Source organism: Littorina saxatilis, linkage group LG4, assembly GCF_037325665.1.
Source record: "Littorina saxatilis isolate snail1 linkage group LG4, US_GU_Lsax_2.0, whole genome shotgun sequence".
Taxonomy (NCBI): Eukaryota; Metazoa; Mollusca; class Gastropoda; order Littorinimorpha; family Littorinidae; genus Littorina; species Littorina saxatilis.
Genome location: NC_090248.1, coordinates 53,958,048 through 53,982,377, shown reverse-complemented (window position 1 = coordinate 53,982,377; position 24,330 = coordinate 53,958,048). Strand labels below are relative to the sequence as shown.

Here is a 24,330-nt window from a genome sequence, read left to right as displayed (position 1 = left end):
TTCAGCTGAAGCAATAGTTGTTTACTTCAGATATGAGGTGAGTTTTACTGGTTGTTGTTATATATTGTGTGACATTGTTTGTCTCTAGCGAGGTCACTACTTGATGGTGAGAGCTCCAACAGACAAAGAACACGGCCAGTGGAAAATCGCTCTGGAGTCACAAACGGAAGATAACGCCACGGCCACCTATGTTCAACCCGTTCAGAAGTCAGCTCCGCATCCAACGAAGGTAAGTTCATTGATGATGTAGTCAGTAAAAATATGTTTTAATAAGGCAGGTAGATTCATGGAGTTTCTGAGATTTTAAAATAAAACTTTACACCTCTTTTTATTTGGGGGTGGGAGGGATGGGTATTAAAGATTTTTTGAAAGGTAGCTGTTGTTTGAATCCACCTGAACATTGTTCAAACTATGCAGAAAGTGCTCATGCTTGGGCTTCATGACTAAATATAAGAGTGATAGCATTTTAATCTTTGCAAATGGGGAGCATCTCAAATCATCTCAGTGTGGGACTGTTCTAACATTCTTGATTATACAGTGGAACCTCCCTTTTAACCCTTAGGCTGGTTGTCGCGACATACGTCGTATACGTATACTGTCACCTGGTTGTCACGACATATGTCGCGCTACTTTACGTATACTGTCACCTGGTTGTCACGACATATGTCGCGCTACTTTACGCATACTGTCACCTGGTTGTCGCGACATATGTCGCGCTACTTTACGTATACTGTCACCTGGTTGTCACGACATATGTCGCGCTACTGGCTCAGTCTGTTTGGTCGGTTCCGATTACCTCCCATGGATGCGAAAACCTATATGACTGTTTTTCTTTACAGTGAAAACTGTCAAATACGGTCACTGGACTTAGCGGACACTCGCAGAATACGGACAGTCAGTCTCGGCACGGACTGCTTTACACTGTAAAACACCTGTACGTTACGGCCACCTCGGCATTACGGACGCGGACACGTATTTTGGGTCCATAATAAGTGTGTGCGGCCAGATCAAAGGCATTGTGATAGCTGGGTGGCCTTGTTAAAAGACACGACCTTCTTCCCAGGGGTCAATGGCCCAGTTTTTGCCATGAGAGGTGGTTCCCCTGTCATATCTGAGAGAGGAAACACTTCCTGCATGGGGGTCAGTGACCGGTCAGTGACCGAGTTTAACAGAGTGGAAATCTGTGTGTGCGGCCAGATCAAAGGCAGGGCAGTACCTAGTAGCTGAAACATGCATTATCACAAGTTTTTAAACTCAGGCATGGTACTGAAGGAATGGCAGTTTCAGCTGAAATAAAGCCGGGGGTCCAGGGGGCCGCTCAGGCGACTTTTTACTAATTCAAATGTGTTTAGTGCCCTCTCCTTGAAGCTGAGAGGGATATAAGTGAAAGATAACAAGGCTTGAGTAAGAAAAAATAATAATCTCAAGTCAATCAGCAGATTTTTTTTCATTTTTTTTTTCGGATTTTCGTTTTTGAGAGTACCATGCCTGAAACTTGTTTTACAACAGTCAATATTAAATGTTTCTCTATTTAATCTAAACAGCTTCTGTTTTTCTTATAAATGTACATGTACATGTGCAGTACTCTCTCTCTCTCTCTCTCAACTTGACTTTGTCGAGTTTACTTGCACCTGTCTAATAAGGACACCTGCAGAATAAGGACACTTTTGTCTGATCCCAAGGGTGTCCTTATTTGACAGGTTTTACTGTATTTGTCTCTCTGTTGATTCACCAGTGGCTATGTAACATGTGTTACAGAATTGCACCAGTGTAAGGGTTAAGACCCCCCACCCCCTATTTTAAGACTTCTTCCCTTACAAACCCTGTTTCCTCAGATGTTCTGTTCTTAACCTCTGTCAATGTACATGTACCCCCATTTCAAGACTTCCTCCTTTTATAGTGTAACCGAGTGCCGAAACACAACGATCACCTCGGGAGGCGAAGTGCAATCAAACAGGATTGAAAATGTTAGGGCCAATTTCTTAGCCCTATAAAAACTGTTATGCAAACCCGAAGGTTTCCATGAACATACAGACAATCGGAAACCACCAGACCCCATCACAAACAGAATTGCACAATCCACCGGTGTTGACTTAAAGGCCAACAACTCGGGTGCAGAGTCTGCTGTGAAAGGAGCGGTAGCCTCCCCTGTCACAATCGCCCCCGTTTGAATTAACTTCGTCCCGAAGTTCCGAACCGGGGGACCACTGTCCATCCCAAGTTCGCAGAATGGGAACAGCACGAAAATGTTCAGTGGTCATATTATGCCATTACCTGAACATATCATGCCAAGTCCCATCCCTGCTCGCAAGCGCCAGATGTAACCGAGTGCCGAAACACTACGATCACCTCGGGAGGCGAAGTGCAATCAAACAGGATTGAAAATGTTAGGGCCAATTTCTTAGCCCTATAAAAACTGTTATGCAAACCCGAAGGTTTCCATGAACGTACAGACAATCGGAAACCACCAGACCCCATCACAAACAGAATTCCACAATCCACCGGTGTTGACTTAAAGGCCAACAACTCGGGTGCAGAGTCTGCTGTGAAGGGAGCGGTAGCCTCCCCTGTCACAATAGACCTGATTTGTCAAGGTCTTAAAAGGGGGTCCCACTGTAGCGTTTTCATCTTTTTTCATGGAGGAATTGCAGATGGCAAGCAGGCAGGCTGAAATTATTACAGTGTTGGACTGTTCTTCTTCTTCTTGTTCGCTGTTAGATCGTCAGTCCGGACTGCAGGGCGAAACGTGCTGTCCTCTCCAAGTCCTCTCTGGGGCCGTATAGCTTCTTTTGTAGCACTGTCTCCTCTGGCCAGATGGTGTCCCTCAGAGGGAGTCTAACTTCTAACACTCTTGATTTTACATGTGACAATTTTAAGAAGTTACAAAGTATTCATGGAATCCTTTTCTTTTTGTTTGCAGAATGTGGTTGTAATTGACATGGGCAGCAGTGCAATACGGGCAGGTGTGCTGGGAGAAAAAGGTACAGTATATTATATCGTTATGATTCTCAACTGGTTTGAAAGATAATCAAAACACTCAGGCAGACCTGGGAACCCATAATTTCGCCGTATTGTGTACACTTGATTGACTAAAAGACGATCAGTAAGGTCAGTGGGAAAAACATACGACTACAGTGGAACCCCCCTTTTAAGACCTCCAAAAATCTGAGAAAATCAGGTCTTAAAAAGGAGGGAGTCTTAAAATGGTGGTACATTTACTGAGGTTATGAACACAAAATCTGTGGAAAAAAGAGCCTTAAAAAGGAGGGAGTCTTAAAATGGGGGTAATTTTACAGAGGTTATAAACAGAAAGTCTGAGACAACAAGGTCTTAAAAAGGAGGGAGTCTTAAAATGGGGGTAATTTTACAGAGGTTATGAACAGAAAGTCTGAGACAACAAGGTCTTAAAAAGGAGGGAGTCTTAAATTGGGGGGTCTTAAAAGGGGGGTTCCACTGTACAAAAATTCCTAGGCTACTTTTTTCTCAAGTTCATCCCCAAGCCGATCCAGTACTTTGACACACCCGTTTTCAGCTCCAATGGTATGTCACACATAGATTGTCATTGCTGTATATTTACTGGGGCACTTTAATGATTGGAGATAACTGTGTAACTCTGCATTTGATCAATGATTACAGTTTTTTTCATTTAATGTTGAAGGAAGCATTATTTTGTTTAAAATGTAATGGTTCAACATATCCTTGGCACAAAGGGTCAAAAATCAAAAAAATAAGCCCTTAAAAAAATGAGGCCTTATTTTTGAAAATATGCCCATATTTTTGAAAATATGCCCATATTTTTGAAAATAAGCCCTTATTTCTAAAATAAGGCCTTATTTTCTAAAATAAGCCCTTAAATATTTACAGCCATAAGGAAATAAGGGCATAATGAAATAAGGCCTTATTTCTGTAAAGCCTTTCTGAAATAAGGCCTTATTTCTGTTATGACCTTAAAAAAATAAGGGCATAAAAAAATAAGCCCTTAAAAAATATGCCCTTATTTTTCTGCGCATTGCTACTGCGCATCCGGACATTCGAAAGCGATCAAGATGTTACACTGATATAAATGAAAAGGTCATTTCATGTAAACAATGCTTACCTTGAGCGCGCATACACTTCATCGAAAACCCCAATTCTCTCGCAATTTCCAAATTCAGCACAAATTCTTCTCAAAAGTTCATCACGATCACTGAACCCATTCGCCATGTATGTTATGAGATCACTGAACCCATTCGCCATGTATGTTATGAGATCACTGAACCCATTCGCCATGTATGTTATGAGATCACTGAACCCAATCGCCATGTATGTTATGAGATCACTGAACCCATTCGCCATGTATGTTATGAGATCACTGAACCCATTCGCCATGTATGTTATGAGATCACTGAACCCAATCGCCATGTTTGTTATGAGATCACTGAACCCATTCGCCATGTATGTTATGAGATCACTGAACCCAATCGCCATGTTTGTTATGAGATCACTGAACCCATTCGCCATGTATGTTATGAGATCACTGAACCCATTCGCCATGTTTGTTATGAGATCACTGAACCCATTCGCCATGTTTGTTATGAGATCACTGAACCCATTCGCCATGTTTGTTATGAGATCACTGAACCCATTCGCCATGTTTGTTATGAGATCACTGAACCCATTCGCCATGTTTGTTATGAGATCACTGAACCCATTCGCCATGTATGTTATGAGATCTCTGCGCATGTGCGGCGCAGCCGACTTCTATTCAGCTTCATGATTGGTCAAAAAAATAAGGCCTTATTTTTTTAAGCCCTTATTTTTTTTATGCCCTTATTTTTTTTATGCCCTTATTTTTGTATGCCCTTATTTTTATTAAGGCCTTTTAGAAATAAGGCCTAATTTCTCGTAAGGCCTTATTTTTAAATAAGGCCTTATTTTTTTAATACCTGTCCCAATATAGACCAGTTGGTCTAAGAGGACGTTAAACCCTAATAGTCAGTCTTTGTCTCTCTGTCTCTTTCTCGCTCTCTCTCTCTCTCTGACTCTCTCTCTCTCTCTCTCTCTCTCTCTCTCTCTCTCTCTCTCTCTCTCTCTCTCTCTCTCTCTCTCTCTCTCTCTCTCTCTCTCTCTCTCTCTCTCTCTCTCTCTCTCTCTCTCTCTCTGTGCATGGGACAGCTGACTGTTACTCCTTTGGTCCTCTTGATCAAAAATGGCAGAACAGTGGAACCCCCCTTTTAAGACCTTCACAAATGTGAGAAAATTATGTCTTAACAAGGAGGGAGTCTAAAAATGGAGGTAGATTTACAGAGGTTATGAACAAACAATTTGAAAAATGAAAGTCTTAGAAGGAGAAAGTCTTAAATTGGGTGGTCTGAAAAGGGGGGAGCACTCTGCAACTTCATGGAGAATGTAGTCCTTGCTTACACATATTCTCATATTTCTTGTCCGCTACAGTGACCCTGCCTCAAGTGTTTTTCCCCAGTGTGGTGGCAGTGGACAAGGAGACGGGGAAGAAAGTGGTGGGAACCGAGGCCTACCATCCTGACGTACGCAAAAGATCTACGCTTCTGCATCCAATTCGCCCGTCCAACAGAGTTGACCAGGTCAGAAATCCAAAAACATTTGACTGCCAACGTTTTTGTCCATAATTAAATGTTCCCAAAACCTACCATTCTTGGGCGTTTTTTATTTTTTATTCAAGTCAGAAATCATTCAGTTTTAGGCCATTTACACATGCAGTTGTTTCCTTTATAACGATTTAGATCTCACCAGTTTTTTTGTATGAGGTAAGAGTTAAAGACCATCCCTCTCCTTGGAGATATAGCAAAAGACAACAGCCTTGGTGCTGTTCGTGCAGAGTGGGAATATTTTGTTGAATTCATTTGTTTTTTGACACTGTAGTGGCCGCAATCTGTAAAACTATTTCGTCAATAGTTCTCACTGTGCAGAGGAAGCAGCTAGAATGTTGATTTCTGGTATGTGTCTATGCAAAGGGATCTTCTTATCTCTTGCCTGATCTAAAATAGTGAGTTCTCATGAAAAGGACTGTTCCTTTATAAATATGCCCTTTTCTAAATAACTTGCAAACTACAAGCATTTTATATTAAAAGATAAGAAAACACTATTTAGTCAGTTTCACAAGTCATACCGAACACTAGCACCTTGGCAGATAAAACAGATATTTTGTTCTTTCTAAAATATTGAATATTGTACAGATCGCTAAATATCTATGGGAAAAAAACATGTTTCAGGAAAATTTCAGACAGGTAACGTGGATAGTTTAGATGCTTTGATTGCAACATTATGTAAAGTGTTGTCAAAAAATATAGTTGTCAGAAATCATTCAGTTGTTTGTTATTATTTCATTTTAATAGATGTTTCCGGGAAGTAACTCTGTCAGGATGTGAATGCTCTGTGTAAGAGTTTTTGCCCCCGATAGTGAGGCAAACATTTTTCCACCCCCTGCCAGAGAAGAGGAGCGATCAGGGCAATCACAGTGAATACTTAGCTCTGATATGTATGTTCATTATCCACTGGCAGTGAAGGGGTTTAGACTCCCTCCTTTTTAAGACCTGATTTACTAAGATTTTTTGAGATTTTAAAAGGGGGGGGGGGGGGGTCCACAGTAATGCATTTTTGAGTCACTTGAGAAAAAGTGACTCTATGTAATCGGTCAGTGTTAGTCTGTCCGGCCGGCCGTCCGACCGGCCGTCCGTAGACACCACCTTAACGTTGGACTTTTCTCGGAAACTATCAAAGCGATCGGGCTCATATTTTGTTTAGTCGTGACCTCCAATGACCTCTACACTTTAACGATGGTTTCGTTGACCTTTGACCTTTTTCAAGGTCACAGGTCAGCGTCAAAGGAAAAATTAGACATTTTATATCTTTGACAAAGTTCATCGGATGTGATTGAAACTTTGTAGGATTATTCTTTACATCAAAGTATTTACATCTGTAGCCTTTTACGAACGTTATCAGAAAAACAAGGGAGATAACTAGCCTTTTCTGTTCGGCAACACACAACTTAACGTTGGGCTTTTCTCGGAAACTATAAAAGTGACCGGGCTCAAATTTTATGTGAACGTGACTCATTGTGTTGTGAATAGCAATTTCTTCCTGTCCATCTGATGCCTCATATAATATTCAGAACTGCGAAAGTGACTCGATCGAGCGTTTGCTCTTCTTGTTGTTGTTGTTGTTGAAAATAGTATGCACATCAGAGCTTATGATTCGTTGTGGTTATGATCGCTGGTCTTTTTGTTTGTTTGTTTGCTTAACGCCCAGCCGACCACGAAGGGCCATATCAGGGCGGTGCTGCTTTGACATTTAACGTGCGCCACACACAAGACAGAAGTCGCAGCACAGGCTTCATGTCTCACCCAGTCACATTATTCTGACACCGGACCAACCAGTCCTAGCACTAACCCCATAATGCCAGACGCCAGGCGGAGCAGCCACTAGAATGCCAATTTTAAAGTCTTAGGTATGACCCGGCCGGGGTTCGAACCCACGACCTCCCGATCACGGGGCGGACGCCTTACCACTAGGCCAACCGTGCCGGTATCGCTGGTCTGCATAAGTGATCGCTGACCATGTATTTTGTTTGTGGTCATGTAAGTTTGTGAAAACAAATATGCTCAGTGATCACTGTGGGCCATCGGCAGCAAATCGTGAGTTCCGATGTGCATATTTTTAAAAGAAGAAGGCATCATATCTAGCAGACATTAAACCACACACATATCAGAGCTAACTATTCGCTGCAATCGCCTTGATTGCTTCTCTTGGCTGGTCAGCCGCTTGTCAATGTTTGTCTCACTGTCAGGGTCAGCTTACATGTAGCTCTTCCACAGAAAATTTAAACCACAACAGAGTTATTTTGTTTGTTGTTACATTGGGTTTTTTTTGTAGCTGGATAGGAAAGTATTTGATAGTTGTGTTTCTGTTTATTTTAATTTTTGTATGGGTAGTTGACTGTTGTTATTTTATAGTTTTAGTATAGATTGATTGCAGTCATGTGTTTTTATTTCTTCTAACTCGGAAGAAAAACTTTAAACTAGGAATGCTACAGGTGGAAGAACACAGTTTTTGTGTACAGTACAGGGGTTACTCCATTACATTTTTCCATGATGCCATGGATGCCAGAGAAGAAGAAAAAAAAATTCTGAATTTCTTCAAAGAAATGAGTGGGATATGAAAAGGTACTTGAAAGTTGATCGAATACCATCTTTTCATATGGACAATTTTTGCTTTTTTTTAATTGTCGCAACAGGGTGTGATGAAGAAAGTAAGTGAAAAGCTTGAGCATGAGATAATTGTTTTGTAAATTCAGGTTTTTATTTGTGAACGTGGTTTAACTGCTTGTACATGTACGTCACTGGCTGGGAGTGGTGTACCACTGAGCAGTTCTGACTTATCTTGGTGTGTTACTGTGTTTGTGTTGCACCTATGTTTGTGTATATGTGTGTTGCTGTGTGTGTATCACTATGATGCAGGCATGGGAATTCTCCTCGGATCCGAGGATTTCCGAGAAAAGCTACACATTTCAGAGAGAAAAAAATTCCTCTTCCGAGAAAAAAGAATCGAAAAAGACAATCTGCCTAGTACAGTATCACCAATGTCCTCGTTAAAACCGTCCTTTCATTCAGTGAGATTCCGCCCACGTGAGTCACTTTTGTAAATTAGTTAGAAACAGCCAACGCAAAGCGGGCAAGCGGGCGGTCGTAATGTTGAACGCAGTTCAGTAGGGTAGTGCCTTCCGCGCGTGGTCCATTTATTAGAACAGATGTTGCTGTTTACATGTGTGTGAAAGAGAAATTGTGTTCAAATAATATTAATTCAGGTAAAGGATTAAAATGATCGTTGGTTACTGGCAATACAAAACATGTATTAAATTTGGTCAGTTTGTTTGCTGTGTAGAATTCATGAAACATATTCCCAGCATGCTCCAGATTGCACAGATCCTAATCTAGATTTTTAAAAAAACATCTGGGGGACCCCGGATATCCGTCGTTTTCAGAGATTTAAAAAAACAAACAATTCCCATGCCTGAAATTGATGGCTGTGCGTTTGCATGTGTATTGTCAGTGCATATGTGTTCTTTCTGTGTGCCTGTGTATGTTGCATCCATTTGTGTGCATTTTGTTGCTGTGGTTTGGTTTTTGTGAAAAGAGAAGATTTTTTCAAGCTTTATAATTTGGTGGCTTTTTGTTTTTAAACTTAATTTTTCAGTTCTTTACCAATAGAGCTTTGGTACAAATGAGAATTTTATTCTCTCCCTTTTTGTTTTGTTTTTGATTCAAATTTTTTTTTTTTTTTTTCAATTGGCTGGTGAACTTTATGATGTTTTTTTCTTTTTTTGATGCATTAATTGTTTGGTTTTAATCTTACCCAATTAATCTAACTCGACTTTTTCAAATCACGCAGACATGTTTTAAAATGGGCATGTTCCTTTCATTTGTTTTTCTTCTTTATTTCTTTTGAGTTTGTGTAAGCAAGAGCTATAGTAGGATTTACTTTTTATTTTCCTTGGCGCTTCTAGGGATGTGATTTGCCCAGATGGGGGAGAATTTGCATGTGGTTTTGTTACATGAGAAGTGCATATATATATATATATAAGTTGCATGTATATATGCATGGAAAGTTGTTATTTGATGTGAACCAGTGTCAATTTTGTCTTTAGTTTCTTTTATATGGGGAGGTGGGGAGGGATGGCTGTCTGTGTATGAGTGTGTTGTGTGGCAGCGCTGAAACTGAAAGTCCATGAAATGGGGCACTGGCCTTTGGCTGGTACTTCTCATAATTTACTAGCCAGAGAGCAATTTTTTTAATTTTTACTCGCCAAACCAATAATTTGTTTCAGCAACTTTACTCACGTTTGGCGAGTAGATTTACATTTCTACTCGCCATTTACATGTTTCTACTCGCCATGGCGAGTAAAATACTCGCCACTTTCAGGCCTGTGTGGCTTTTGATGTTGTACTTCACGAACTAGCGCGTTATGTCAGACACTGTCTTTTGAGGGAAGGATGGAAACTGTGGGAGATGCTAAGTTTATGTTGGTATATTATTCCTCAAGTACAATGTACTGTGAACCATTATATCTATATAGCTCTGCAGGATCTTCATGAATTTGATCATTATAGTTTACACATCCATGCACTCATTAATGTCTGTTAATTACCTATGTGCACTTAATCTTCTGAATCAAGCATTGGTGATATTCAGTTCATGCACTCCAATTATTACACAAATGACAAAATAATTAATCGTTCATCTGAAAGGCATCTGGGCTTGTTCCAGTAACATGTGCATGTGCTGCAGAAGGACTGCAGATTTAAAACTGGCATCCTGCATGTTATAATAAGCAACGAAATATTGTGCAGAGGTCGTCTATGTGTTCTCTTTGTTTATGTACAGTACATGTATATGAATTTGTGTATACTGTATATGTGTTTTGTTTAAATCTGAAGGTGGCCGAGATAGCTGTGATTATGTTGGATTCGAAGTGCATATTCTTCATGACTTTAATTCTTCTTTTTTTCTCTTTTTGCTTTTTTTTTTAAAGCAAACTTACATAGCTGAGTTTTAATATTAAATTTACTTGAATAAATTGAATGTGATAAAAGACAATGAAACACATTTTGTGAGATGCATCAGCTGTTTCCATCTTACAATAACTTGTCAGAATCTTGACAGGTTCACTGTTTTTCCAGGCAGTAGTTTTGTGTACAGTTGTCGTGCATTGAGTTTTTGGTGAGACATTATGGACTACCAACTGAGCTACGTCCCCGCCCCGAAGCTTTGTAGCCAGTTGGTCGCTATCAGCGTGGGTTCGATCCCCACGTTCGGCGAGAGATTTATTTCTCGGAGTCAACTTTGTGCACAGACATATGTAAGACAATAACCAACATTAAAGATGCAAGATTTTGTCCATTGTAGAAAACCACACACAATTGATAAATTTATAAAACGCCAATGAAGAAGGACGCTCAGCTGTAGAGAGAAAGAAAGAAAGAAGGAAAAAGGAAAAAAAACCACCGTAGGGTTTCATTCTTTTCATTTATTTTTCAGCTTGAAGCGGACTGCATGCAACTGAGGCACAAAAAAAAACAAAAAAAAGAAAAGAAAAAAAAACTTTGTGCAGACTCTCTTCGGTGTCCGAACACCCCCGTGTGCACACATGTGCACGAAAAAGATCCCACGTTCACAGCGAAAGTCTCAGGGCTTGGAAAACACGAAGACACGCATGCATCATCTCTCGTCTCCGATTATCATGATCGTATTTCGATACTTTGACGAGACAAACCCAATGCTGGTGTGTCGAAGAAGACAGCCACAGCGGGCTTGTTCGAATCAAAGTATCACACCATATCTTCAACGTATTACCAATACCTGTCCCAATATAGACCAGTTGGTCTAAGAGGATGTTAAACCCTAATAGTCAGTCAGTCACATTATGGATTTGGTCACAGGTGGTTTGAATCAGTAACGGCTGCTTCACAGCTATCTAGATAACTTTGTTTTCCACAAAGATATGCATTGATTCTTGATGACACTTCTTTTCAGTGGATTAACCTCCCTTTTGAGACCTCTAAAAATCTGAGAAAACAAGGTCTTAAAAAGAACTCAGTCTTAAATCGGGGGGTCTTAAAAGGGGGGGTTCCTCTGTATCAGCAATAAATGGCTTTATGAAGGAAATTCTTTTTGATGCAAAATAAACATGGTTGGTTTATTCATTTGGTTAAACAATATTGTGTTGTTGCTGGGTTTTTTCACGGAAAGAATGAAACATTGATAATGTGTTGTTGCTGGGGGTTTTTCACGGAAAGAATGAAACATTGATAATGTGTTGTTGCTGGGTTTTTTCACGGAAAGAATGAAACATTGATAATGTGTTGTTGCTGGGTTTTTTCACGGAAAGAATGAAACATTGATATTGTGTTGTTGCTGGGTTTTTTCACGGAAAGAATGAAACATTGATAATGTGTTGTTGCTGGGTTTTTCACGGAAAGAATGAAACATTGATAATGTGTTGTTGCTGGGGGTTTTTCACGGGAAGAATGAAACATTGATAATGTGTTGTTGCTGGGGGTTTTTCACGGAAAGAATGAAACATTGATAATGTGTTGTTGCTGGGGTTTTTTCACGGGAAGAATGAAACATTGATAATGTGTTGTTGCTGGGGTTTTTTCACGGGAAGAATGAAACATTGATAATGTGTTGTTGCTGGTTTTTTTCACGGAAAGAATGAAACATTGATAATGTGTTGTTGCTGGGGGTTTTTCACGGAAAGAATGAAACATTGATAATGTGTTGTTGCTGGGTTTTTTTTCACGGGAAGAATGAAACATTGATAATGTGTTGTTGCTGGGTTTTTCACGGAAAGAATGAAACATTGATAATGTGTTGTTGCTGGGTTTTTCACGGAAAGAATGAAACATTAATAATGTGTTGTTGCTGGGTTTTTTTCACGGAAAGAATGAAACATTGATAATGTGTTGTTGCTGGGGGTTTTTCACGGAAAGAATGAAACATTGATAATGTGTTGTTGCTGGGTTTTTTCACGGAAAGAATGAAACATTGATAATGTGTTGTTGCTGGGTTTTTTTCACGGAAAGAATGAAACATTGATAATGTGTTGTTGCTGGGTTTTTTCACGGAAAGAATGAAACATTAATAATGTGTTGTTGCTGGGTTTTTTTTCACGGGAAGAATGAAACATTGATAATGTGTTGTTGCTGGGGGGGTTTTGACGGGAAGAATGAAACATTGATACATGTAATGTGTTGTTGCTGGTTTTTTTCGCAGAAAGAAGGAACAAATAATAATAATGTGTTGTTGCTGGTTGTTTCAGTTCAACATCGATGTGGACATGATGTCAGCAATATTCGGCAAAGTCTTCGACGAACTCAAAGTGGATCCTTCAAAGTACATGGTCAGAGATGTTTTGTTCTTTTTAGTTTGTCTCACTCTTCTTTCCTCTATCACAAACTCTCTTGGCCTCTCTTCTTCTTCTTTTCAGACTCCTTCTCTCTTTGTACTAAATCTAAAATCAAATAGAAATAAACTGTATAATTCTGATTTACCTTGCTTTGTACAGTAACTAGCTCTGATTTGATTGATATATGTACATTGTATGCATTTTGTCTTAATTTGAATGTGTGATCAAATGTTTAGATGATACGTACTACACATGCATTGATGTATTGAGAAGGTTCACTCTTCTGAGGGAATTTGAATTGCTGTTTTCTTGCTTAGTACTGGGGGGGAGGGGGGAGGGGGGTCTTGGGACATGGTGAAGGCAAGTCATATAAGCATTAATTTTCTTTTCTTGTGCTGCAGGTGATGCTGAGTACTCCCCAGACGCTGAGCGACTCGTTGAGGGCGGGCCTGATGAACGCTCTGATTGGGAACCTGGGCGTACAGGGTGTGTGTATGGTGCAGCAGTCCTTGCTAGCTCTCTACTCCTATCGCACTTCTACCGGCATCATTGTGGACATCGGTCATCGCATTGAGATCTTGCCCATCTATGACGGTCAGTGTGTATGTTTGTCATTTTAGCCCTGACGTTGCGGAAGCATGTGTGCACAAAAGCAGTAAATTGTCTCGCTTATGTCTTCCGAGCAAGCTTCTAGACAATTTGTCAGATAAGTTAATAATTATTCTGTATTATTAGTGTTCTTCTGTCTGTTCACTTAAAAGATCCCTGGGTCAAAGATCAGTGACTGTTACATTTTGTTTTGTTGTAATCGTTCCAATTGACATACCTTTTTTTTTTTTAATTTTTATTGTGAACAAAAGCATTCATGCGCAAGCAAGCATGCATGAACTCACACATGTTTGCACACAGATTGGCTAACAATTTTCAGTCCTGCATTGCACAATTCTTCACAAGTATTCACACATGGAATATTTGATATAAACATACTTATTATGATCTTTTTACAAGGACAAAAATACCAGTGAAACATTTTATGAAATTCACTTGCATATGCCATTATTGCAAACATGAATCTCACAAGGAAGAACACACAAAAAACACTATTGGGCATACAGAGGCTTACCAGTGAAGATATATTTTTAGGAAAAAACTGCATTTCTCATGTTGTTGTTTTTTGTATATGCTGCAGGGTTTGTGATTGAGGGTGGAGTGGCACGCTGTCCCTACGGCTCGCAGAAAGTGATCGACTCGCTGAAGAAAGCGCTCCTGGAAACTAACTTCAAGTTTGCCTCAGAGGTCGAGCATCTACTGGTTCGCTACATCATGGAGCAGGTCAGTTGAAGACTAGTGCGGTTCAGCTCCTTATGTATCCATTGAACATTGGATTTCCCATCTTTGAGCCATGTGACGTCAGAGTCCAACAAAAATGTATATTATTCAGGCTGCTATCCGAGACTACAAAAAAGTGCATGTATGTGTGCGTTCAATAGAGAAGGAATTATATCTGAAATCAATCAATACATAAATGTTATTTGTATTTTTGATCAAAGTATGCCATTTTACACAGGTCTTGACAATCATTGTTCACCTCGACCGCTGGCGTGCTCTCAGCGGAACACTGGCTGTCTCGATCTTTTATAAAATGTCATATTTTGGTCAAAAATACAAATAACATATATTTACCGTGGAGCTCTCCTTTAAGGGTCTCAGGTTCAAGATGACGTCATGTGCTTGTAAGACCCTACTTTTTCAAGTGTATATTTTCTGTGTGTAAAAATATTATCATCAGTAACTTGAATTCCATTTCAAGGAAACACCACCCCCTCTCCATTGATTGTACAAGATGTTTGGTTGTTCTTAAAGTGGTTGGGGGGGGGGGGGGAGGGGGGGTACAGGTGCACAATAATTTTCACTTCAAGGGCAAATAATCTGCTGTGATTGTTGAACAGTCTTGTCATAAAAAAAAAGCCCAGGTTTTAATCGTAGTTGATTGTCTGAAGGTAAAAAAGCTTGAAAATGTAGATAGACAATTGAAATCTACCACCCAAATTTTGTTGGTTGTTTTAAAAGTATAGGAGCGACATTCTATTTACTTACCTCAGACAGACACAGTACAATGAGATTATCTTTAAAGTTATTTTTACAACAAACTTTGCTTGGGCCACTTACCACCTGTTTGATTGTTTGAAGTGAGAATATGTTTGAATCTATTTGGCTTGCAGAGTTGTTACGTGGCACATGACTACAGAGATGATATGTTTGAATCTATTTGGCTTGCAGAGTTGTTACGTGGCACATGACTACAGAGATGATATGTTTGAATCTATTTGGCTTGCAGAGTTGTTACGTGGCACATGACTACAGAGATGAAGACATCATGTGCGAAACACAGAAAGGGAAACTGAAGAGAGACGTCAACCTGAGCAAATTTGGCATGCCTGAAGGGGCGTACAAGTAAGTTGTTCCACTGGCTTGAAAGATTAAAGCATTCTTTCAATGTGTGTAACGAACAGAAGAAGCGATTTCTTTAGAATATAAGGCCAAACAAAATTCCAGTGCTTCCGGTTCCCAGACTGACCCTATTTTTTCCTCCTGAATGCTGGAATATATTTTTACTCTTCAAGAAAAAAAAGATACCGACAAGTTTTGTGGCCGTAACCATCGGAAATAAAATTATTACCGTATTTGACTGACTACAAGTCGCGACTTTTTTTCACAAATAATCCCATTGCGGCTTATAAAAAGATGCGGCTAAAACGTTACCTAAACTTGAATAGTATTCACCTAATGGAAGTCGCCGCGGATTTTCATTTCGCTCGATTAGCGATTACCGGTACTTTATTAGCTCTCTACTCAAGACTCGGCGCTTTTCTCTTTCTTTCCCGAATCTTCGTTTGTCAACAAGTCGTCGTGACAAGATAGCGTACAGAGAAACACCGGATGTATCAGGATCACGTGCGTGCGAGATTTCGTTTCTTTGTGTCTCGCGATAGTGGGAGGAGCGAGAGCCGCCATGTTGTGTTTTCGTCTGCTCAAAATGTGCGCAAAAGTCGTAAATCATCTCAAAAAAGCTTATTCCGGGCGGGACTACATGTGTGTGTTGGTTACAAATTGTGTGTGTGATATTTATCTTCAAACTTTTTAACTTTTCTTCTTTATTTCACTTGTTTATTCTCGGAGCCGATTTCGCCAAATACCGTACTTTCGTTTGCCTGGTTGTTTTGATTGATTGACACGATCTGATTATATTTTTTTCGACAGCGGCTAATATAGTGACGCGGCCTATACGTGGCTCGTCCCAATTTTTTTTTTTAAAGTCGGGGGTGCGGTATTTGTTTTGGCCTAAAGCCTTGCATTGTCTGTGTGTATGTTCAGAAAAGATCAGAAATAGAGGACAGGAAGTTCTGCAGTTAAATGTCTTTTGTAACGATGACCAGTGGACAATGGACCTGGACACATTTCACAGGCTGCTCATTTCAGTAGCAGTGCAGTTAGTTCAGTAGCAGTGCATTTGGTTCAGTAGCAGTGCAGTTAGTTCAGTAGCAGTGCAGTTAGTTCAGTAGCAATTCGGGCCGGGACGGACACGGGTCAACTTTATGTGCAGACCCAGAGACGGAAGCCATGTCCCACCCCCGTGTCATCACAATGGCACGTAAAAGACCTTGGTCATTCTGCCATAAGTGCAGGTGGCTGAATACACCTAAACACGCAGACACCTGGGTAGCGCGACTCCGTTGCTGCTAGCTTTCCACTGGGAGGAAGCGACCCGAATTTCGCAGCGATGGGACAATAAAGTAATGAAATGAAATGAAATGAAATGAAATGAAAGGAAATGCAATTCTGCTTTACTGACAACCAAAGACAGAAGTACACTTTCACTTTGGTTTGTCACAGAACTGTGGAAGTGGAAGAAGGCCGATTCTCCAGCCCTGAGGGATTCTTCAATGTTGACCTATGGGAGATGGACTACCCCACACTGCATAAACTGATCTTCCACGCCATCCAGTCGTGTCCCATGGACAACCGCAGACATATGTACAGGTAAGGATGTGTGTGTGTGTGTGTGTGTGTGTGTGTGTGTGTGTGTGTGTGTGTTAGAGAGAGGGATGGAGAGAGGTGGATGACAGGAGAGGAGTCAAATGTGTGTGTGTCAGAGAGAGGGAGGGAGAGAGAGATCGAGGTGAGTCCCACACCAGTGTATGTGTGAATGTGTGTACGTGTGTTTTTCAGTGTGTGTGTGTGAGAGAGAGGGAGGGAGAGAGGACCTGAGATCAGTTAGTGCACTGTGAGTTGTCCAAGTAGTCCAATTATCTTTATCGTGGACGCATGATTTTGTTTGCAGGTCTGTGTACCTGAGTGGAGGGGTGACGATGTTACCTGGCTTTCAGGACAGACTTCTCAATGAGCTGAAGAAACTCGCCCCACCTGCTGTTACTGTGGAGGTAGGTTGAAAAACAAGTCATTGTTTTTACTTGTCGACCGTAATAGTTTCTGAACGAAGTCGCTTGTTCAGTCATCTTTGTCTATTCGCAAAATTTGCATTTATTTATCGATAATCAAAATAAATGTATTAAAAAAATAATGTTCTATTTATAAGTCTTTGATTTATGCACTTTTCCTTCTAATTCTGTCTTTCTGAATATAGTATGCAATTTTGCTGAATTAACTATTAAGAGTTCTTCTTGCATATAGAGGAATTTAGACATGTTGCTGTAAACTCACACTCCTTCTTCTCAAAACTGTTGGGCTTGCTTATATTGTCAGATCTGGCCAGACTGATCTTAAAGCCTGATGTTAATGGGACCAAGTCTACTCCATCCACGAAGCTTTGGCACTGAATTTTTAGTGAAAATATTTCGCAAAGTTAACTTTGGGCTCCATGAAGGACAGAAGTAAGACAGGGTTAGCTGAATCATTTGCACCAGGAAAATCTGCACCTTGAAAGACAGGGAAGCATGCTAATGCGTTAAAACGCATTGAACAAGAATTGACATTAACTGTGATGTGTTTCAGGTGCATGCAGCGTCTAACCGATACCATGCTGCGTACCTGGGCGCATGCTCCGTGGCTGGTATGCCCCAGTTTAAGGACATGGCCATCTCAAGTGACGAGTGGCGTAGGGAGGGGGCGAGGGCATTCAAAAAATGGCAGACGGTCGCCTCATGATCATGACAACAACAACAGCATTGGAGCATTAACTTCTGTCACAAGAACTTCAAGACTTTCATCTTTTTGATTGTGAGAAAAAGAAAATGTGAGAAAAGTCCTTCAAGTAGGCATTTACGACACAAACCGGATGACCTCAAGATTTGGTTGATGCATTTGAGAGGTCAAGTGCTACCTGCTGTACAAGGCCCCTCCGATGCGAGGACACCTTCCTTTAAAGGGCACCTTCCGTAGTCCCTTTGTCTATCATTTTGACTAAAATAGAATGAAAGGCCACCGGCAATGTAGGGACGTTCCCAAGGGTGTTCTTTCATTGCAGCTACCACTGTATGTTTAAACAGTGGAAGGGATCATTTTCTAACTTTCTAGAAATGAAGCTGGAAAGGTTCCTAACATAAATTGTTGGAAACGTGAGTCCCAAGACGGAATATGTTGTCAGATTTTGAGAATGCATTATACTAAAGCTGTACGTCTTTCGGTATAGCTAGCATGCGGAGACTGTTTGCACAGAAGAGTTCTTGCTCTTGTTGTGTTTGTATTGCATTCTAAGCATTTCTGTCTGTTCATTTATTTGTTTTCTAGACTTTCGGGTTGGAATAAAAACAACAATAAAAACTTTTTCTTTGCAATATAAACATTTATTGCATTTGAAAAAGACTGTCTTCTGTCTTGTTAATTTAGTGCTAGAAAATTGATAAACTGTGCAATTTGTGTAATAGATGACAATTTTGTTATGATAGTGCAGAGTCTTAAGTAGATGACATTACCTGTGTAATGCTTCTGTAGCATGAAACATTCTTACATGATCAGACCTTGTCATGTTGTGTGAAGGCTCAGGACTGAGCAGTCCCAAACGTACCTCATTTTGAAGCATTTGATGAGACCAGATCTGACAACAGTTCTCTGTGTGTGTCATCTGGTTTTCATCTTTTTTTGTAAAGTGTTCATGCGTACAGTGGAACCAACCGTTGAAAATCAGGGGAGTCTTGAAAGAGGGGTTTCACTGTACATCTTTGGTTGTTGTTGTAAAGTGTACATCTTCATGGATGCAATGTATGAATGTACAATACATTGTACTACGTTGCAAGCCCCTGGAGCAAATTTTTTGATGAGTGCTTTTGTGAACAAGAAACAATTGACAAGTGGCTCTATCCCATCTCCCCCTTTCCCCGTCGCGATATAACCTTCGTGGTTGAAAACAACGTTAAACACCAAATAAAGAAAGAAAGAAAGAAAGTTGTAAATTGTACAGTGGTAGCTTTTGTACACTCTGTGTATTGTTGTGTTCACTGATTGGACTGTAGAAAGAGTTGGAGAGGGCTTTGTGTGTTGATAAATACACACACTGTTTTTGCAATATTGTAGACTAAAAACTTGGAACTTAGCTTCAAATTGCTGTTGTTATTATGCTGTTTTGAAGGTTACAAGTTCGAGAAAAAAGACAGTTTGATTGACCTACAGTAAAAAGATTTTAACGGGCACATAATGCAATCCTTCGCTTTATTGCATGCGAGCTCATGATGACTGTCTTCGGGCATTCACTCTTACTCACTGGAAACTAGTGGTTGGTCTTTGATCAAAATAGAAACGGTTCAGATATGTCTTTAATTTTGATGTACATATGACTTGCGCCTTCAAGATACATTTTCCAGCTTGAACCTGTTTTACTTGATATAGAAAGTGTTAAAAAGAAATGTTTTGTTTCATATAAAGTTTGTAATAATTCTGCTTTGGATGTTTTATTGATTGACGATTCAATTTATCCCTGTATTATAATTTAGACTCACAATTTGACCTGTACAGTGGCAAATGTTACTATTTTTTTTATCGAATGTTCTTTTATTAAGGTTGTTGATGAGACATATCATTTTATACACTGCGTGTGATATTTGACATATCAATCTCAATATTAATCTTCATAACATTCCATTTTACTGTTTGGACAAAAATATTTTGCAACTAGGCTTTAAGTGTTGATATCTACAAGTTTGAGCGATTTCATTTACGTAGAATTTTTTTATGCGTCTGTTCATTTGTTCGGCATCATATATTATTTTTATAATACATAATACGGTTTAATATAGCTGTTAAAGTGGTCCGGCATTTTGAAATGCACATTCTTATTGTTGTTTTTCTACATGTCATATAAAGGGTTTGAATTTTTTTCCAAACATTCTCGATTTATATACATCTGTGGAACTTGACTAAGTTAAGTTTTGGTGTACATTCCAGCTACATGTACTATTCATGCAAAATGTAAAGGGAAATTGTTTTTAGGAGCTTATAGAACGACTGTCATCCATTTTCCGACTGGGCCATAAACTTGTTTGTGCATGTCCTAGATATAATTCTTGCAGGGATATTGCAAAGATTAAAATCTTGCCAAAATTGCGATAAGATTTTCAGCAGTTTTTCATAGTTTAAGGCAGTCCTCAGTGTATCCTTTCCCCGACAGTGACAAAAGTTTGGCAGATCTTCTGAAATAATGGCAACGTTTTCAGCAATTTGAAAGAAGATCTGGCCTTTTGATGACGAGCGACATCCCTGATACTGGACATGTGTATGTCTGTTTTATTATGGCGACGCAGTGGTTTTTGTGTACATATGACGATATGTATCAAACAGATTAATAGCAATAATCAGTTTTATTTAGCCAAAATTAACCAAATGAGGATGGGCTAGACTAACTTATTGTGTGGACACGAGGGTGCATCTACCGTGCATTCTGTTGGTTGGTAACCCCTGTTGGTTCTGTCTCAGTGGATCTATCCTTGCAATATTCACATGAGTGATACGTGTATTATAATGGTAACCAGACTGACGTTAGTGTGGCAGTGCTAGTATACATGTGTGCTTTATTATTTACCGTTTGTATAAAATCGGTGTACAGGAAGTTACAATTGGCTTGCAGTGTTTATAAGTGTAGATAACATGTGTCGTGTAGCCATTATTATAAAAAGGTCAATGCTTGAGTAAACCGCTTAGAATGTGTTTATGCCACAGCATAAAAAATGAAGAGTCAGAAGGAAATGCTTCTGTTCTCTGCAATTTGGCTGTCATACTTGGTTATGGCATCTTGGTAAAGGAAGACAACTCTTGCCCATGGATACGATACAGTACGTGCACACTTTTTTTTGGCAAGTCAAAGTGTCAAGAAGTGTCATTCATTGCAGTTTTTCTTATCTCCTCTGTTTCAAGTCTTGGTAGCAGATATCTGTTTGTTTTAACTCTTATGTTTTGTGCCTCTCTACCCCTCCTCCCAAATGGTTTTGTATGGAGGTGCATATTTCCTTCATGGAGTAGTTGAGTTTTCTTGGGTTTAGTTTTGGCAAGTGATGCTGAATCTAACAAACTGAGATACACTTATCATTATATCTGTGGCGTTTGATGTGTATTTGTTAGAGTTGGGTTGCATAACTCTTAAGATCTTATGTTTTTGAGAGAAAGCTGCTTGTTTTTTTATGCAATTAATGTGGTTGTTTCCCTTTTTTATAGTGTTGAAGTAGGATGATTTACGCTGTACAGAAGTTATCTTAACGATTACGCACTGTGTAGATATCTAGTGAAGGATACTGGACGCAGTGTTTGCATTTGTTTGCTGTCTCTGATGTTGCTGCGATGAACAAAGAGCTTTCAAGAATCAACATATCAACATATATTATTAATTAACTGTATTTGTAAGCTTGTGTTTTATTATACTACACTTTTTGTTACCTCCTCCTGTGATTGAAACTTTTTAAAGGCTGCCATAGTCCTATTTAATTAGTTTAATTACTTCCCATCGTTGCGGGCATGTATAAATTAAGCTTCCTGCAAAGTTTTAGGTTTGAAGTCCTTACCAATTACGAGAAATAATTAATTCTTTATAAAGTTTATTGCTATGTTTAGCAACAGTTCTCCAGGACTTGGGCTATTTTTAGACCGTCAACACAGACGGTACAGCTTCGTCAATCCCTGCGTGAAGGAAATCGCTCACCTTCCACGTGCAAAACATAGTAATATTGACACGCCAGATTAGCGCGGTAGCGTATTGTGCTAAGCAGGAAAGCGCGCTTTTCTGTATTCTTGTTAACTTCGCAATTTCCGGAAAACATCCACTTTCACTTTGAGACTGTTCTGTTTACATTCAACACTATCAACACCACTTTGCAATACTGAAATAATTTTTTCTGTGTTCGAAAGCTACAGCCAATCGTTATTATACCCCCCGCGGGTTAGGGGGAAGAATTTACCCGATGCTCCCCAGCATGTCGTAAGAGGCGACTAACGGATTCTGTTTCTCCTTTTACCCTTGTTCAGTGTTTTTTGTATAGAATATAGTCACGGGAACGCAGAAGAAGAAGAAGTCCTCAAATGACGCCCAAAATTTCTCAACTAAAATGACCATATCTCGAGAACTACTGCACCGATTTAAATAAAACAAATTGCTATGTGCTCAGAATTTTGATCTCTTTAAAATGGGGTGTTTCTTGTCATTCAACAATTTAATTTCAAAATTTCATGTGTCATTGCTACATGTAGCGCCGGAACTGGAAGTAGAAGATGGAAATAAAACTTTCTACGCATGACAGAATTCCGTGAAAATGTAAACTGGTGTACAGTAAAACCTGCGAGCAAAGGACGCTCTTGGGGAGCCTTGCCACTGTCCTTTGTAGCAAGGTGTCCTTTCTTATGAATATGAATGCGCCAACATTTTTTTTTGAGAAAAAAATCCAACAGTCACTGATTCTTTTTTGCCACAGTGATTATTGAAACAAAGTTTTGAAGCCCTCAAGGTTTTGTTCAGAGAGAGAGGGAGAGGGAGAGAGAGAGGGAGAGAGAGGGAATCGGTTTCTTATCTGAAGCAATGGGCCATTCACTGGAAGATTCTTTGATCGAGCTTGTTGAAAACCACTCGAAGAGTTCTTCGTTCAACTCATCATAGGTTGTTTTTCTTCTCTTAACACATTTTGCCGTCGATCTGGCACCGGAGTCCCACTGACTGAGAATTTGTGTTCGATCAGCTTTTATGTTGGAAATTTGAGTTTTTCCGCAATTCAGTTCATCAGCAACTTTTCGAACGGTCTTTATGACATCGACTCTCTCTTCTAAAGTCAAAAGTTTTCGTTTTGGCATGATGAAACGAAGACGAAGGATGAGACGAAGATGCATCACAGTACAGAAAGTAGAAACCGAAATGTTTGTGAGTTCACGGCATCGACCAATGAGCGTGCACCATACAACAATCAACTTCTTGCCAGCGAGATTGTAATTGCAGAACCAAGATGGCGGACCAGCGTCTGCTAAAAGCTGTCTGCTTCAAGGGTTTGTCCGTTGTTGACAAGTAACGAACCCAATCGGGATCAAAAAAGGGTGTCCGCGTCCGCGCCTTTAAGGTGTTCGCTCTTTTAAGGTGTTTTTGAGAGTAAAATACATCCGTCCTCACTTGAATTGTCCGTTATGCAAAGGTGTCCGCCGAAATAAGGGTCCGCTGGATGCAGGTTTTACTGTATTGTGACTAGCTCAGCCTCTCCTTTATTTTTCTGCCAGGCATGGCTTTCTTGCTGGCTCTGCTTCTGGATTTGAAAATTGGGGGAGGGGGACATTTTCTGAGTGTATTGAGGGGTCGAGGTCCTCGACCCCTCTTCTTCAATGGGGTGAGAGTGGTGAACATGTGTCGTTGTTTGCCGTTCTCATGAGATCAGTTACTTTTGTTTTGTTTCCTTTTTCCCTCCTAATTTGTGCATTTTCAGAACAGGTTTTTCTGTTTCATCTGTCATGCATGGTGTCAATTGGGAAAAAAACGGAACAAAACAGAAGTAACTTATCCCGCGGGTTAGGGGGAGTCCCATATTGGTTGGGACGAGAAAGAATTTACCCGATGCTCCCCAGCATGTCGTAAGAGGCGACTAACGGATTCTGTTTCTTCTTTTACCCTTGTTAAGTGTTTCTTGTATAGAATATAGTCAATGTTTGTAAAGATTTTAGTCAAGCAGTATGTAAGAAATGTTAAGTCCTTTGTACTGGAAACTTGCATTCTCCCAGTAAGGTAATTTATTGTACTTTAAAAAAAAAAAATTCATATCATATGTCATCATATATTGATCTTTTTAAAAACAATATTCGCATCATAATGTTTGGCTGTCTTTACCTTATATCAAAGAAAATAAACAATAATTTGTTTTTAATTAATAAAACTTCAGACTACTCTGTGGAGTAACCAGTGTTGACATTCCACTAAAGCTGCAGATGTCTATGAATCG

The 24,330-nt window shown here is 39.8% G+C and overlaps 2 protein-coding genes across 7 annotated transcripts in view; one reads left to right on the top strand and one right to left on the bottom strand.

The window, feature by feature from the left end:
* The window catches only part of LOC138965076 (uncharacterized), a 109,980-nt gene extending 85,860 nt beyond the window's left edge, over positions 1 to 24,120 (top strand). For 4 of the 5 annotated variants that reach the window (XM_070337196.1, XM_070337194.1, XM_070337195.1 and 1 more), the window contains 11 exons: positions 89 to 229; positions 2,921 to 2,981; positions 5,434 to 5,582; positions 8,252 to 8,266; positions 12,836 to 12,916; positions 13,324 to 13,516; positions 14,112 to 14,254; positions 15,261 to 15,376; positions 16,817 to 16,963; positions 17,265 to 17,364; positions 17,936 to 24,120. In XM_070337196.1, the coding sequence (XP_070193297.1) occupies positions 89 to 229; positions 2,921 to 2,981; positions 5,434 to 5,582; positions 8,252 to 8,266; positions 12,836 to 12,916; positions 13,324 to 13,516; positions 14,112 to 14,254; positions 15,261 to 15,376; positions 16,817 to 16,963; positions 17,265 to 17,364; positions 17,936 to 18,088 (1,299 nt within the window). In that variant the 3' untranslated portion in view covers positions 18,089 to 24,120. The remainder of the gene's footprint in view (positions 1 to 88; positions 230 to 2,920; positions 2,982 to 5,433; positions 5,583 to 8,251; positions 8,267 to 12,835; positions 12,917 to 13,323; positions 13,517 to 14,111; positions 14,255 to 15,260; positions 15,377 to 16,816; positions 16,964 to 17,264; positions 17,365 to 17,935) is intronic. The other variant, XM_070337193.1, reaches the window with a different exon arrangement.
* Positions 1 to 24,330, bottom strand: part of LOC138965081 (uncharacterized) — a 97,960-nt gene that overhangs the window by 60,717 nt on the left and 12,913 nt on the right. The gene's annotated exons all lie outside the window — the stretch shown is intronic.